The sequence below is a fragment of the Sylvia atricapilla genome, chromosome 1 (assembly GCF_009819655.1).
Source record: "Sylvia atricapilla isolate bSylAtr1 chromosome 1, bSylAtr1.pri, whole genome shotgun sequence".
Classification (NCBI taxonomy): domain Eukaryota; kingdom Metazoa; phylum Chordata; class Aves; order Passeriformes; family Sylviidae; genus Sylvia; species Sylvia atricapilla.
The window spans coordinates 80862926-80878178 of record NC_089140.1 but is presented as its reverse complement, the minus strand read 5'-3'; the positions used below and the strand labels follow the sequence as shown (position 1 = coordinate 80878178).

General features: G+C 39.6%; 1 protein-coding gene across 2 annotated transcripts; it reads right to left on the bottom strand.

The window, feature by feature from the left end:
* Positions 1-6955: 6955 nt before the first annotated feature.
* LOC136365877 (carboxymethylenebutenolidase homolog) lies at positions 6956-14319 on the bottom strand. 2 transcript variants are annotated; one of them, XM_066326554.1, is made up of 7 exons: positions 13980-14319; positions 12362-12405; positions 11859-12081; positions 10951-11058; positions 9730-9872; positions 8472-8563; positions 6956-7457 (listed from the first exon to the last, which is right to left on the bottom strand). In XM_066326554.1, exons 3-7 carry the CDS (start codon positions 12071-12073, stop codon positions 7278-7280), a joined length of 738 nt encoding a protein of 245 aa, XP_066182651.1. In that variant the 5' UTR covers positions 12074-12081; positions 12362-12405; positions 13980-14319; the 3' UTR covers positions 6956-7277. The 2 variants fall into 2 exon arrangements, with proteins under 2 accessions (XP_066182651.1, XP_066182643.1); XM_066326546.1 differs by lacking the exon at positions 12362-12405 and having other exon boundaries at positions 13980-14318.
* Between the last annotated feature and the right edge of the window lie 934 nt (positions 14320-15253).

Sequence of the window (15253 nt, the reverse complement as noted above, 5' to 3'; positions counted from 1 at the left end):
TTCCTGCACTATATTCTGCCATTTCTTCAGAGGAGGAAATGTCTGGGGTATTTCTGGTGATCTGGCTGGACCATGAGAGTGGTGCCTGTGTAATGTTGTCCAGTGGCTCTCCACCACAGCTTGGAAAGATGAACGCGCTCCAGTTAATGAGTTATTTTATTTCAGTGATCTCATGTTTAAAGCATCATTTTCTTAGTCTTAGGCTCTCCCGCGGGGTCAGTAAATTCCATATTCAAAGAAGATTTTAATTCCTTGGTGAGTGACAAGCTGGAATGGTGATTTGAGTCCTAATCCCTCTTTTGAGTGGTGAATGAAGCATCTTGTCATTAGTACATCAGACAGATGCTATCGGAGATATCATGGGAATAGCAAACACCATTAATCTGAGCCAGCTGGACAGCAATAAGTCTTGGAATGGTACCCTCTCCACCCCATCAGCCTGCAGGGATTTGCCAAGCCCTCCTCACCTCCCTCTTACTGGTACAGCATGAAACTACAGATATCTTTCTTTTGCTTTCTTATCCAGCTCTTTTCTTGACTTCAGACTCACCATTCCCAAATTTATGTGGGAGAAAGAAATAATTAACTCTTCCTCTTTGTTCATTCCTGATTTACCTCTTGCTTTGAATAGCTAACCTTGACTTTCTACCAGAACATCCTGACATGTTTCTCTTTAGCCCCCTTTGCATGTACCACATGGCATCAGCCCAGCAGAAAAAGTACATTTGGAGAGGCAATGAAACAGGGGCTCAGCAAGGGAAAGGGGTGGGTGAGAAAAAATTCCAGGTGAACTTTTTCCCTGAAAAGCTTCTGTGTTATTGAGGAGTAACTTCCATCGTTAATTAATTAATTAATTAATTGACTACTTAATTGAATCAATTAATTAATTTAATTTTGCTGATCACTTCCTGGCATTATCTTGGGTTGAGCAATTCCTGAGAATTTAACTTTGAGCTTTGGCATACGATCTACAAATCACCCAGCAACAGCCATGAAGCAACAGAAGGCCACCTGTCTCCTACAGTGCCATTGCTCACAGTGTGATGGAGAAAGGCTTAGTGACAGCAAGAAGTGTTTATCTCCTCAAATCTCTTGGGCACCCAGTGATAGAAATATCCCCTGCTTTGTCTCTCCCGTGCTGACTCACTGCCTCTCCTTTGAAGCAGATCTCCCTTTGTCTCTCTCCACAGAGAGGCTCTACCTCCACTTAGTACTGCTGGATTTTTGCAGACAAAAACCCTCTTATTTAATGCAGATATCTCTGTAAACATCTCTGCTAACATTATATAATGTTCAGTCAGGGCTGATTCCTGGTTTTTTAAGTCACGAAGTGGAGCAGAGGACGAAGTGATCTTCAAGGGTCAGTCTCAGGTTGCCTTTTCTCCTGTTCACAGTGTCACTTTTGCTTCATATTGAAGTTCTGGAACACTCTGCTTTTGCCACAACTCTGATTTTCATCAACCAACACCACTCTCTGATCTCTTCAGTGGTTACCTCCAACATTTTTCCTTTTCACAGCCAGCTATGCACTCCCTCTTCATCCCACCAGGTAGCACTTCACATTTTGTCTGTTCCAGCTTTATCAGACTCCTGCTTCCTTCTTTCCGGGCCTACTGGAAAGATCCTGAAACTCTTCCTATTCTATGGTCTCTGCTGCTCCACATGGAGTCACTTAGGTACCTGGAGTCACTTAGGTAGACATAGGTCGCTGCTCACAGATATTTAATCTGCAAAAAGAGACAAACATGCAGGAGATGTTATGCAGACAAATAATTAAGTCTGGGCCTCAGCAGTGTTTTGCAGAGGCAAAAAAGACAGAACTTTATGCCTCTAGCCTTGCTGCCAGTCACTGCACTACAAGCCCAGTCTCACTTTGCTATGAATAATGATTTCAAGCTGATATAATCTGCTAAGACTGTTTAAGCAAAGCACCCATCTGATGAGGCTATGCTCAGTTCAGGCTGTGAGCAGAACGGGTTGATGGTTGCTTGCAACAGCTCAAGCACAGCAGTGCTGCCCTCTGCCTTGGTGTTGCATAGCAAAGGGGCTTCAGCAAAGTGGGGGCTGGAAATGAGCAGCAACAAATAATGTTGCTGCATGACATTAGTACTCCCATTTTTCCAGCTCAGAGGGATTTTAACGATGTGATTTCACAGTTATATCAGCGAAGAAAGTGCCACTGTTTTATTTATTTAGTTTTTCTTACACAATTTGTGTTGTGCCACTATAAAGAGAGAACATTCTTCTGGTTATCACATCTGAAAACACAGGTGTGGTATATAACCTGTACACATCAGGAACACCCCTGAACAGGAGGCCACCTCTACTTTACCTTGCCCATGGAGCCAGAAGTTGGTTTCATCTGTAGTAGATAACACCCATGGGCAAGTCTGTCCCTTTGATTTTCACTCGGGGTATATCTGTGCCTCAGAAAGAAAAATTCTGAGTGATTTTGAAGCTAAACCAGCTGCGTGAGGAAAACAGGGGAAAGGCAGGACAAGAACAAGTACTCATCCTATTCAAGTCATCCAACAGGATCAACTTACCTTGCAATACTAACCTACCCTACAGCTCTACTGCTGCCAGGGAGAGCTTTCACAGTTCACTGCTCTCCAAAGCACCATCACAGAGCACTGCAACTACAGTTCTTGCAAATATATACAACATGCAAGCTTATCCCTTCCCCCTGCATCTCTTTCTTCTTGCAAATACCCATGCCTAAAAATTGCCTTCTGCTTTTTGCTCAAAGGAGTCAGAGGAAAAAGAAAGGTTTTTTTCTTTACTGAAGGACATGGGGGTTTTATTTGGTTTGCCAGCCATCTAGAGTTTCTTAGCGACTTTCCTTATTATATAAACATTCTGGTAAAAAAAGAAAGAACTTTAAAGAAACTGTCAACAATCTATAAGCTCAACACCTGGAAGTAAAACTGAAGAACATTTTATTAGTGCAGTTGGAATAACTTGCAATCCCCTTAACAAATAACATTAGCGCAGCTTTGCTGAAGTTCTGGGCAAACTACCAGCCCAGATGTGAGATTTCCTCACGAGCTCTTAATACAGCAGTGGCAGGAAGGGAAGGAAATGTATTGCTACAGGTGTCACCATCTGCTCCACTGATGGTCTGAAAGGAGAACTTTGTTTTGGAGTTTTATTAGTCCATTCCACTCCTCACTTTCTGAAATTTAGCATTCTGTTATTCACTAGGCATTGATAAACTTCAGTGCCAAACATGAGAAAACAGAAAATAAGCAAAGTGTGCTGGAGCCTGCTGAAACTATAAAGAGGAAGAAGGTACCAAATTCCTATTGCTCTTCCCATGGGAGCTCCAACTAAAGTGCTTTCAGTGCATCTATCTTTATTTTTTCTTATCTCAAATAAAATGAAACAAGATTGTTTTGTGTCCCAGTGGCAAAATAACCTACCTCAAAAATTGTGCCCTCAGTACACCTTTCTAGAGCCTAAGCTACCACTCCTGGTTTGTGGCAAAACACACTGAAATCTCATTAGTTAAAGGTATGGAGGCCAGTTTGATCACAGCCTATGTAGGCAACTACAGTCCTAAATTGCAAAATTAGTAAGCCTGTGAATGTGGCCAAAATGAGTTACAACAAGGCATTCAGATGAGCTGGACTTGAATTTATTGGTGTAGTCATCTCAATCACATCTTCCATCAATTCTCCAAATTCCATCAAGTTCAAATTCTGGTCAGGCTTCTAGCCCTGAAGCCTTACTAATCCAGCATAGCAATCATTCAGCTCCTTCCCTAGGGCCTGCTTTGAAGAAAAAATAAGACAAAAGCCCTTTCAAGACCTAGCAGCAGAGTTCCTTGGAGTCAGAGGTTGCAGCTGAGGAAGAGCTGATCCCCACATTTGTGCAGTTGGCGCTGTGCAGAGGGACACGTTTTAAAGCAAGTGCACAGTCTCTTATAATGTACCATACAGCATAGATGCCCTCCTGCCTCTAGGCTAGAAGGTGGAGAGCATTTTTTTATACTGACTGAGTGCACATTATTTTGTGGGAATATTGGCACTGCTACATAAATATGTCTGGGGTGGGGCAGAAGGGGGGGTGTGATGGAAGCAGGAGTGCTTTTCTTTGTCTTTGCTGACTATGGCCTCTGCACTAAAAGCCCATTCCAATTTAGGAGTCAAAGAGGCTGAGAAAAATTAACAAAATAAAAGTGGCTATCTTGTTTAGATACCACAGGGGGAAAAAAAGAGTGAACTTGACAGAGAACAATGCAGAAAAAGGTGAAGAGGCATTTTGTGGATTAAAAGCTCTTGCCATAAAGATTTAACTGAAACCCATTAAAAAATCTCCCATTCAGCATGTTAGAAAGGTAAGCAAACTGGAGTAGAAGTTAAGCCAGTGTAATATTAAGCTGATTAAATATAACAGATGTCTCAAAACGCTTGTGCCAGCATTGAGTTTTCTGAGTCTTTCATCTTACATAGTGTATTTTACAGAATCACAGAATCACTGGCAAGCTTGGCAGAGACCACAGTGGGTCATCTGGTCCAACCTCCTTGCTCAAGCAGATTTATCCTGGAGCTCCTTGCAGAGGTCTGCATCCAGACAGTCCTGGAATACCTTCAGTGACAGAGACTCCACAACCTCTCTGGGAAGTCTGCTCCAGTCCAAGGTCATCTGCACAGTAAAGAAGTTCTTCCTCATATTTAGATGGAACTTGCTTTGCATCACTTTCCACCCATTGCCTCTTGTCCTATTGCTTGGCACCACCAAGAAAGAGCCTGGCTCTCTCCTCTTGACCCGGTCCCTTCAGATACTGACAGACATTGATGAGGTCCTCCTCTGTCATCTCCCTTTGAGGCTGAACAGCCTCTCCTTGTAAGAGAGATGTTCCAGTCTCACCATCATCTTTGTTGCCCTCTGCAACCTGTTCCAGGGGCTCCATGTCTCTTTTGTACAGAGGAGTCCAGAACTGGACACAGCACTCCAGATGTGACCTCACCAGGAAGAGTAGAGGAGCAGAATAAGCTCCCTTGAGCTGCTGGCAATGACCTTTTCCAATGCACCATTTTGTTTTTTTCCTATAAAAACAAATATATAATAAAATGTAACACCTGTCCTACAGCAAAAGACTATGAATTCTCTAAAGAAAATTAATTTTGGCAAAATACTCTTCAGTTTTACAGTCTTTCCCCATCTCAGGGAAAATCTGGCAACACTTAGCCCTATTTTCCCTAAGACATCTGTTCATTCACATAAAAAACCAAGCTGGACAGGTTCGCCAACCAAGACATTACCTTCAGAGGAACCAGGGCTCTTTTATTTAAAATTCACAGGAGAAAATAGTTGTAGAGAGTTCAGTTTCATCATTCTCTCTGTTCTCATAGCAGCTGTGATAAATTTGGCATGAATCCAGAGCTAGGATTTGAATTTACACTTTACAGATTAGCTGAATCACAAACCTACATTGCTTCCTTCCAGGAAGGTTTGTGCATTGTTATGTTCCCATTCCCTAGAGCTGGGCAGGCACACACATCAGATGCGCCCACACCAGTGCATGGAGGTGTCTGCAGTTCTCTCCTTTTCCTCTTCTGCCTGATGAGAACAGAACCATGCCAGGACTGGCAGAAGCACAGAAGTCACTGTCTGGCCCTTCTCTCTGTCTATAAGTCACTGGGAATCTGCCCAGATTGAGCACAAGGGCAGGATCAGGGGAGGCATCATGGAACTTCTCCCCTCCAGTGTGGAGGGACTATTTCTTCCAGGATGAGTCATGGTGACAATGCCCTGCAGACCGGAAGAGGCTTTCCCTACACTGGCTGGACCCAGTAAGAACTCAAGGCTCATCTCTCCTGGAATCATTGAGCAGGAAGATGGAAACACAATATGCAGTCTTCTCAAACCACAGAACAACAATAATCAGTGACCAAGAGCATGAACCGAGGAACAAAGGAAGATTTTGCATTTTTTCCTCAGAGGCCCACATGAAATCTTTTTGAAAGATAGGAGATTTTCTTTAATATCAACCAGTGTGCTGCAGAGAGAACTATTTTCTCATGGGACATACAGAGTGCATTGCAGAAGGGAAGGAGTGATGTGAAAAAGGGGGTTGAAATGCAGGGATAGTTGAAGCACTGCTGAGGATTTGGGACCTGAGGTGAGAGACTCCAAAGAGACACTGTGGAGTTCAGACACGTGCTACAGACTTCTTAAGGCCCCCTGGTAGGAAACAGCCAGAGGGAATGTGACTTCCTGGGAGAGCTGTCAGGCATGGCTGGCAGCAGCAAACTCAAAAAGAAAAAATGTTGTGGGGCAATGGAAACCATGGAGAGGCTGCAACTTGAAAGGGAATATTCTGTGAAAGCTCCCTGGGCTCACACATATTTCCCTGAGGGGAAAATGGGCAACATTCAGTACAATATTTTAGCGACATCTATTCCCTCAGCATCACAAATACAGGCAAGACCTCACCACGTGGTTTCTGGGAACTACACTGGGAGGGTCCAAAGCAGCTGAAACAGGGTAATGTTCCCCCAGTCACTAGGAATGGCCTGTGTGTTATCAATAACAATACCCAGTTAAATCACAGCCAAGTGAAATTTGATTATAAAGGAAAGATTTGTGGAGATGAGGAGGTAATGTTGGAGGTTGGTTTAAATTGATGCGTGAAACCATTAGAGATGAAGCGTTTGCATCAAGATAATAATGAAATTATGTGATTTCCTCCAATCTCTTCACTTCAGGCATGGTTCCCAACTTTTTGCAGCTCCCTTGCTGTTCACATACATTTCTTTCCATTTTCTTTCCCCTTCTCTTTTCTAGCTCTTTTAATGAATTCTGAATAGGATATTCTGTTTCCAAGAAAATCTCGCAGCCTTCCAACTCAGAACTATATTTACCTAAAAGCTGAAAGTCTTGGAGGTGAAAATCTCACAACTAAACAACACTAAACACTGCTTTAAGGAGAGAATTTCTCAAGCATGGGCAGAGTTTCAATGATTTTTATGTCAAGTTGACACTGATACAAAAAAATTAAACTTTCAGGTGCCAGAAAATATGCCACATGAAATTCTAAAAATTTTAAGATATACAAGACCAGTGTTAAAAACCTTTACATTTATAACTTTCAGCATTTGAAAAGCCATTTCTAAGCCCCTACTTAGAAGGTAAGTGCAAGTAAGTAGTAGTGTTATTGCAGAAGAGTTTTACAAAATGTTTTTATGATTATAAAAATATTTTAAGCAATATAGTCTGTATTATTTCTGATTTCCTATAACAATTGATTTGTTTATTGGCATTATTTTAACCTAAAGATATTTATTCAGCCAGTTTATCATATCCTTTCTTCCTTCCTCAATATAAGGTTTATCTTGAGGGTTGATGTCTTCTCTTTTGCGATGCACGAACCCATGTGTCTGTCCAGGGTAAATTTTAACTTCATAATCAACTTTACAGTTTTGTTTAAGCTTCTGCTCCAGCGAGGTGACCTGTAACACAGAACATTCTATGTTGGCTGAGTACAAAGTTAACACGTTCTATATTTACAGTTCCAAAACTGTCCTTATTTTTACTTTTCTGAAAGACAGATAGAATTTATCCTTGCCACTATTTTCTCTTCTACTAATGTTATACCTAAATGCATTTCTGTTACTTCACTTCCTTTATTTAACTAGGCTTTTTTTTTCCCCTGTAAAATACTAGCATGTGACTGTATAAAATGTAAAAAAATATGATATGGATTATTATTAATACCTGTAAAGAAAAAAACCCTACTGCTCAGCATCATGAGAAGGTAATCATGTAGTGACCATTGTATGAGTTGCTGCTGATATTCCTCACATAAAATAAAATGGGGCAAGAGTTCAAATTAATTTGGAGTTGAGGGAGGAGGGGCAGAGACAAAATCAGCAGTTCAAAGTGACTGGAATTTTTGCTAGGGAAGTTAAAGCCAACATCACTAAATAAAAACTTATTGCCCTCTGATCTACTTAGCAAATAATTATCTTTCTCCAATCAGTCTCCACTCAGGCTCCAGAGACATTGACAGAGGCTGTTGACAGAGGGACGGAAAGGAGAATCTCTGCAACAGAGTGGAAAAAGGAAAAGGACAGCCACAGGATCCTTTTAATTCTCCTGCAACAAGTGATTCCATTGGAACAGGCAAATTTTATGAACCATTAGTATCAATAAAAAGGTTCTCCTATCTTAAATTGTCAGAAGGCTTTCTTTGGATTCTTGCTTTTTTCCTAGGAACTGATTAAAATCATCTTAATTTTCAAACAGCAAGAGAAAATATTTTTAATGTCATGGTAAAACTTTTTGATTTGGGAATAAACAACATAAATTTGTGTACAAGTACTGTAAGAGTTAGTGAAAGAGAAAGAAAAGTGCAAATTAGATTTCTACTTTGTATTCATTAAAAACCAAATTACAAAACAAGCTTATTACAAAATAAGCTTAAAGCTTATTAAGAAGATAAATATCTGTGATGGGAAACTCACCTGCTCCAATGGAATAATGTCATCCTTCTCACCGAAAATGAAGAAGGTAGGATGCAGCAAACTGTGTTTGTCCTCAAAACGGCTGATCACTCCTAAGGAAGAGGAAAACATACATACAATAAGTTATGCTACCTAAAGTAGCTAAAACACTACAAAATCTATACAGTGCAACTTCGAGATATTTTCATCAGTTACGGCTGATCAGATTGTAATGGAATTTAACATACTTTCTTTAAAAGTCCCTTTTGTTGTGAAATGTTTGCTATGTCATCAAACGTAACATCATTTCCATGAAAAAAGAAACCAGGGACCAGTTCTGGGGGAAAAAAGCTGGGAAGAATTGGTACACTTGCCCCATTTTTGAAGGTTGCTTTTAGCAACTGCTTCTGACCACTGTCAAAGACAGGATTCTGTGAGAGATAGACACTTTGAAACTGCTCACCCCTGGGTTGGGAAGACCATTTTTAAGATAACTGTAAATATTAATCATTCTACATACATGGTTATGATTTCACTGTACATACATTTATACTGATATGATTCCATGAGAAATTGACATTGTAATTTTGACTATTCAAATATATATGAATAAAAGTTACAATAGAACTAACCAGTTGCCACCCTGGCTACTCTTTTCATTCCTGAGATTATTACAACAAAAAAGTAAAATATTAACGAGTAATACTGTTGAATTGACTCAACTGATCAACATATCAGTGCAGGAAAACAATCCCAATAATCTTTCTTGAAAAATACCTTTAATTTGCTTTCAGCTCTAAGTAATATAAGTTGGTCTGGGCTCTGTAGAAGTGCAGAGGTTAATAACAAACATATCAAAGGCAGCATAGATGCACTGAGTAATGTCTGAGAGTACAGGGTTAAAACAGAGAGTTAAAAATGGCTCCTATTTGTAGCGAGGGACCACTGCCTAAAAGATGTAAAAGATGTGCCTAGGAGCCCTTTTGTAATTGCCAGCCAAGAGGAAGCTCAGCCACAATGAGGCCATAGCATGTGCCACTACATTCATGGATGTGATCCTGGTCATGCCACTCTTTAAAATACATAGATCTTACTGGGTACTGGTAGGTCTTAAGTGTAAAAATGTGAGTATGCAAAATCAAATCATATATAGATTATTTATAATAAAATCGACTTGCTCCACTAGATGTCACACTGAATTTTGTTACAGCAATAGCCCTGTGGAATTGCTTCCTGCACTGGTATTCTGTCCAGAATGCAGCAGGTATTGCAGGCTTACCATAGAGGGATACTCCTGTCTTTAAATGAGGATTTTTCAGCATGAGATGTTGCACTGCTGCTCCACCCCAGCAAAATCCAATTGCACCAATCTTCTTCGCACCACACTGGTCTTTTAGATACTTGAGGACGACATCAACTTCTCTGAGACATGCAAATGAAAGTGAATTAAGGCTCTAGTCCTGTTTCTCTGGCCTCCTTGGCTGCTGCCCAGAGACTAAGTGAGCATCAGTCTGCTTCTGGGATGGAGTGACTGTCTTTGCATCACTCCTGTTTTCTCTCTTTCCCTTACTTATCAAATTGCCTTTATCTCAACCCATGAGTTTTCTTCCTTTGTTTCCCTTATTCCCTCCCCTATTCCTCTTGTGGGAGCGAGTGAGTGGTAGTCCAGGTTGTTTGCTGCTGCCAGGGGTCAACCCACAACACTACTTTACTATTATTCATTTCTAAAATACAAAACAAACCCCAGGGGAGAAGACAAAGGAGAAAATCAGTCTTCCTAGATCATTGTTACTAGGACATGAGGTAATTTTATCAACAGCAGTCCAATTAATTTCATAAATAGCCGTAGTTATCATAAAGGCTAACACAAATAAAAGTTTGAGACAGCCAGTCAAGAACATCCTGTTGTCACAAATGTGACTTACATGCAAAGCATATCTCACAAAGATGACAAATATTTTATAAAGTTGTGGAAGCAAATTTTGAAGTGTTTTTTTTCTAAATCAGCAGTTACTTTATGCAATCAAGCTCTGTGTCAGATAAAAATGGGAAAAACACAGAAAAGTGGGAAAGCAGTATGCTTTGAAATATCTGTGATCTGATGGGGAGCAGAAGAAATGTTCCCTTATTACACAGTGATTGCATTTGCTCCCTATTAAAATCCATGGATTTTGTGCCTTCCTGAGGGATCGAAGTGGCCAGAGTGAGCAGCATTTTCTAGCCTTTGCTGATTCTTTTCTTTTGAGTTATTCACTTTGCTTCTAATTCCTGTACAGACAAACACTGGGCACTTTTATTCTTCAAATTTCTACTTTTATCCTTAAAGCACCATTCACATAACCATGAGCTTGTCCCATGAGCCGCATGACATTTCCATTTGTGGACATCCAGCTATATTTGACCCACTAATAATCTAGGATCTAATTTTCCTTTTTAACTGAGGCAAAAATTCCTACGAAATATGGATGTCCCCTCTGTGGACAAGGAACAATGGCTGTACTTGTCTATTTTGCCAGCATCTCGTGTTTTCACCCAGTCATTGAAAGTTGCCCAGTCATTAGAAGGTTTCCAGGCCTCTTGTCCCACAAAAAAATCAGGGCAGATGGCTCTGCAAGAAAAATCAAAATATTTTATGTCCATGAAATAATACTGGAAAAGGATTAAATGGAAGACCGTATGTACTACACAACAAATTCATTTTGGTGAATGCATAATACTTAACCCACACCAAAGCATTATACCAGTAACCCTCAATGAATTTCTACATCTAATAAGAAGACTTAGTATAATTTCCAGTTACATTTTGCCCTGTTAAAATTCATTTCTTAATTTGATATTTAGCTAGCTGTAACTGAAAATCCTTGGTGGTTTCCCACCAAACTTAAAAAAAGAAATCCAAAACCAAACCAAAGAAACTAGAATTTACACGGTACATATATTTAGCCTAGAAGGAACAGTAACTCAGTAAAGCAGGAAAGAGGATACTCAAAATGCTTTTCACATATTTGAGAATTTGTTTCGCTATCTGGCACAAGCTAGTACACTTTCCCTTCACAGAAAGACCTTCAGCTTCTTTGGAATTTTTACCATATCAGTCAAGTTGTACTGAGGAAAGGAGGAAGCAGGCTGCTTCAGGCTCATGGAGGATGAAAAACGCAGAATAAGAAAATTTTTGAGTTTCCTCTCTCTTCTTCCTACTTCCTGTGCTTACCTACTAACTCACTGTGGTAAGACTACTCAATTATTTTAAACTGCTTTCACTGTTTTACCAGAAAGCTCCTTGGAGAAAGGAGTAAAGAAAGACTGTGAAATTATTTGTGTTTGTATAGTTTATATGATAAAAGAGAACGGTTCAACAAACTTTCTTATTGAAAAGACACTCTGAAAAGACAAAAGACACTTTCTTACATGTATCCATTGGTTGTTAGCATATCAGCAATGTATCTGGTGTTTGGGAGCTGCCATCCAAATATATCGTGAATCACAATCACAGCTTTGTCGGTGCCGGCGGAAGGTTTGCTGACATACGCCTTGATGTGCCCAACCTGCACCTCCTGCCCACGGCCTCCATAGTCGAACTTGTCTCCAATATCACATGGGCAGGGCCTCGATTCATTGGCCATGTCTGCTACTGAAGAACAAAAAAGATTCAGTAGCAAATGCCAGAGCATGCCACACTGAGAAACGGCAGAAAACAGCAATACTGAATTTTTCAATCACTACAGTAACAGGATGAACATGCTCATTACTCTTTGGTCTAAAATGATGCATTAGTTAATAAGCCCATTGGGTTATTTAACATAAATAAGCAGGGATCTGATACATGTGAGGATTTCCATGGCCTACAGTGAGTAGTACAATAGAAATAAAGTTATGAGCAAGCAGCAGGGCAACCATCACAAACTATTTACATAGTGATGAAGCCAGTCCTTCCACTCTTCATCATGTGTATTTCCTGTCAAGAATGCATAGCTTTCTTTAGTAGACAGCAAAGAGACAGTATTTTGAAAGAAAAAACCAATAGCTACTGTGTAGTACGATACAATTACACATAGGTTAAGCATTATATTTTCATCCAGCGACTTAAAATATTACATAACTGAAACTTTCAGTGTCAATAAACCTTTTTTCTAAACAGCTTTAGCTTCAGATATTGCAGACTTTTGAAGAAGGACACTTAAGAAAGATGCCAAGAAAAATGCACCAGCACAAGTCAGAGTATAAAATGGTATTTCTTTAATATTAAATAAAGAATGCATTAAAACTCCAAGACAGGAACAAAAAAGGAAACTGAACATAAAAAAACAAAATCTTAAAGTCAGGCCAAATCTTTTATCAAGAAGATAAGAATAGGGTATGGTTAATTTTTTTCAAACTATTGCTTAAATGAAAATAAACAAGTAATTCACAAAGGTCAAAAAGTACCAGGAGAATTTAGCACTCCTGTATGTAGCTCCTTAGATTCAAGTTAATGATTTTCTGACATCAAGCTTAGGTTAAGCAACTGAGTGAACAGACCTGAATACCTCCTTTGAATATTCACAGAGCATCTACAAATGATTCAAGAAGATGGAAAGAATTTAGATAAAGCTTGGCCCAAGCTCTCTACAGATAAATCATGTGTGTTACCATAGAAACTTTGCTAGTAATGAAACAAGGATCTTCCAAATTGACTGTGCCAAAAATACAGAGAGAAATAGGAAAAAGCAAATTACTGAACTGTCCCTGGACAAGTGGGACTTCAAGACTTGTTGCAGTAAAGGGATAGCTTTAGGAAAGCCAACAAACAACTTGGCAGCCAGAAAAATTGGACAGAATTCTAGAGGCCAATATATCTTGGATCTGCAGACTTTAAAATTTAGAATGACCCAAGCAGTATCTCCAGGGCTAGATTGCAGATACCAGATTTCATTTTTGCAGATCAGTTCAGGCACTTCACTGTTTCTGCATCTGCTGTAATACATACAAACAGCATTTTTTTTCCATTCCTCAGATGCTATAGAAACGTCACCTTAAGAGTTAATTTCCCCCTCTTACATTTATCAAAGCTATTATTTTAGGAGGATCTGAAAACCCACAGCTTTGGTGTGCCACCATTTCCACCCGCAAGCACTTGAGAGTTTATTGGAAGACCAAACAAGAATTAATTTTCAGATAGTTGAACCTACAGCCAGTAAAAATATAAAGATACCGCTGTGTGGCACCATCACTTTCAACACACTCTCCTGAGTCTTCCTCCTCAGAGGTCTTCCCCACCTCTGCAGGGAAAATAAAAGGAAAAAAAAAAAAAAAGAAAACAACAACAACAAAACCACAACTAAACCAACCCACACTCAATTTCTTTAAATGAGCTTGCATTCTGCCCGGGGAGAAAAAAAAAAAAAAAAAAAAAAAAAAAAAAAAAAAAAAAAAAAAAAAAAAAAAAAACTCTCGAACGTGCTGAGTCACGCCTCGCAAGCATTTGTTCTACGTTTCTGGGGAAAAAACAAGGGATGAGTTTAAAGGAAAGCCGGACGCACCCACACGTACCTGGAGCACGGCACGTGTGCGGGGCAGGAGCAGGATGCGGGAGCTCGGCGTGGATGGTTACGGCGCGAACCCACGGAACGAAAGGGGCGAGTGCAAGGATCAGGTTCCTTCAGAAGAGAGTTACATAAGTCCCTGCCTTTATCTTTGTGGCTGCGGAGTGACGAAGGCCGCGCTTTTTAAAGCCGTGCATTTCACTGCCGCCGCAGGCGGGGGGTGCTGCCGTGAGGAGCCGCGGTAGATGAGTGCCAAGCCGCCTGAGCTAACACGGAATGGTATTCACCCCTGGAGGGCTTTTTCTTTCAGCATCGAAAACATGTTGATTTAGCTGAACAATCCATGTAGGAAAAAAACCACCTTTTTTTTTTTTTTTTTTTTTTTTTTTTTTTTTTTAACACGACGTTGGCATAGCTGGTTCCTTAGGTTGTTCATCCGTGGGTAAAAGGCATATTTAAAGTCACCGCGGTGAGGCAGTGAAGTAGAGATGTCATTGCAAAGCTCTACACTAGACAAAGCTTGTACGCTACAGGAAAAATATTTCCCCTTCAGAATGAAAATAAGTAGCATGTAAGAAAGTAATAGCTTTCTAGATTGCTGTACCTCCATGCTATACAATAAATATTTAAAATACAGGCATTTTTATTCTATCACAGTATATTTTATGCTTTTTTTTCCTTTTTCATTTTTAGTCTCTGTTTGACCTCCCCATTCTCCTGATTTTCTTTTTATGGGATTATTAGGATTTTTTTCAGACGACCTTCAGTTAAATATATTATATTATATAGAATATTTATGGTAATATGCAATTATTATTCATATAATATTGTTGTTTATATAATTATATATATAATTTTACGAATACTTATAATAGTGTCTAATAGTTATATTAAATATATTAATTTTTGATATAAATTCTATTATCTCAAAATTCCCTCTTTGCTCAGAGGTGCATCTATAAAGCAGACTAAATGCATGCTAGTCTACCACACTTTTGTCTTCGTTTAGTCCTCATACATAAGCTGTTTGCTCATATGCTAAGTAACTTTGTTACTGCTCGTTGTTTGCAATCTCTGAAATAATGCTAAACAAATGGGAAAAGGCCTATCCAAGAATTCCAGAGCAAAGTCATAAGGCTCAAAACCCAGCCCTTTTGTTTTAGGTTTTTGGCTCTTCCCACTTTTGTGCTGTAAATTATAGCACACGAGGACATAGCTGCTCCATATCAACTTTAGAGAAGAGCAGTCAAATATATGAGAGGACAGTTGTAAGCTTTCATC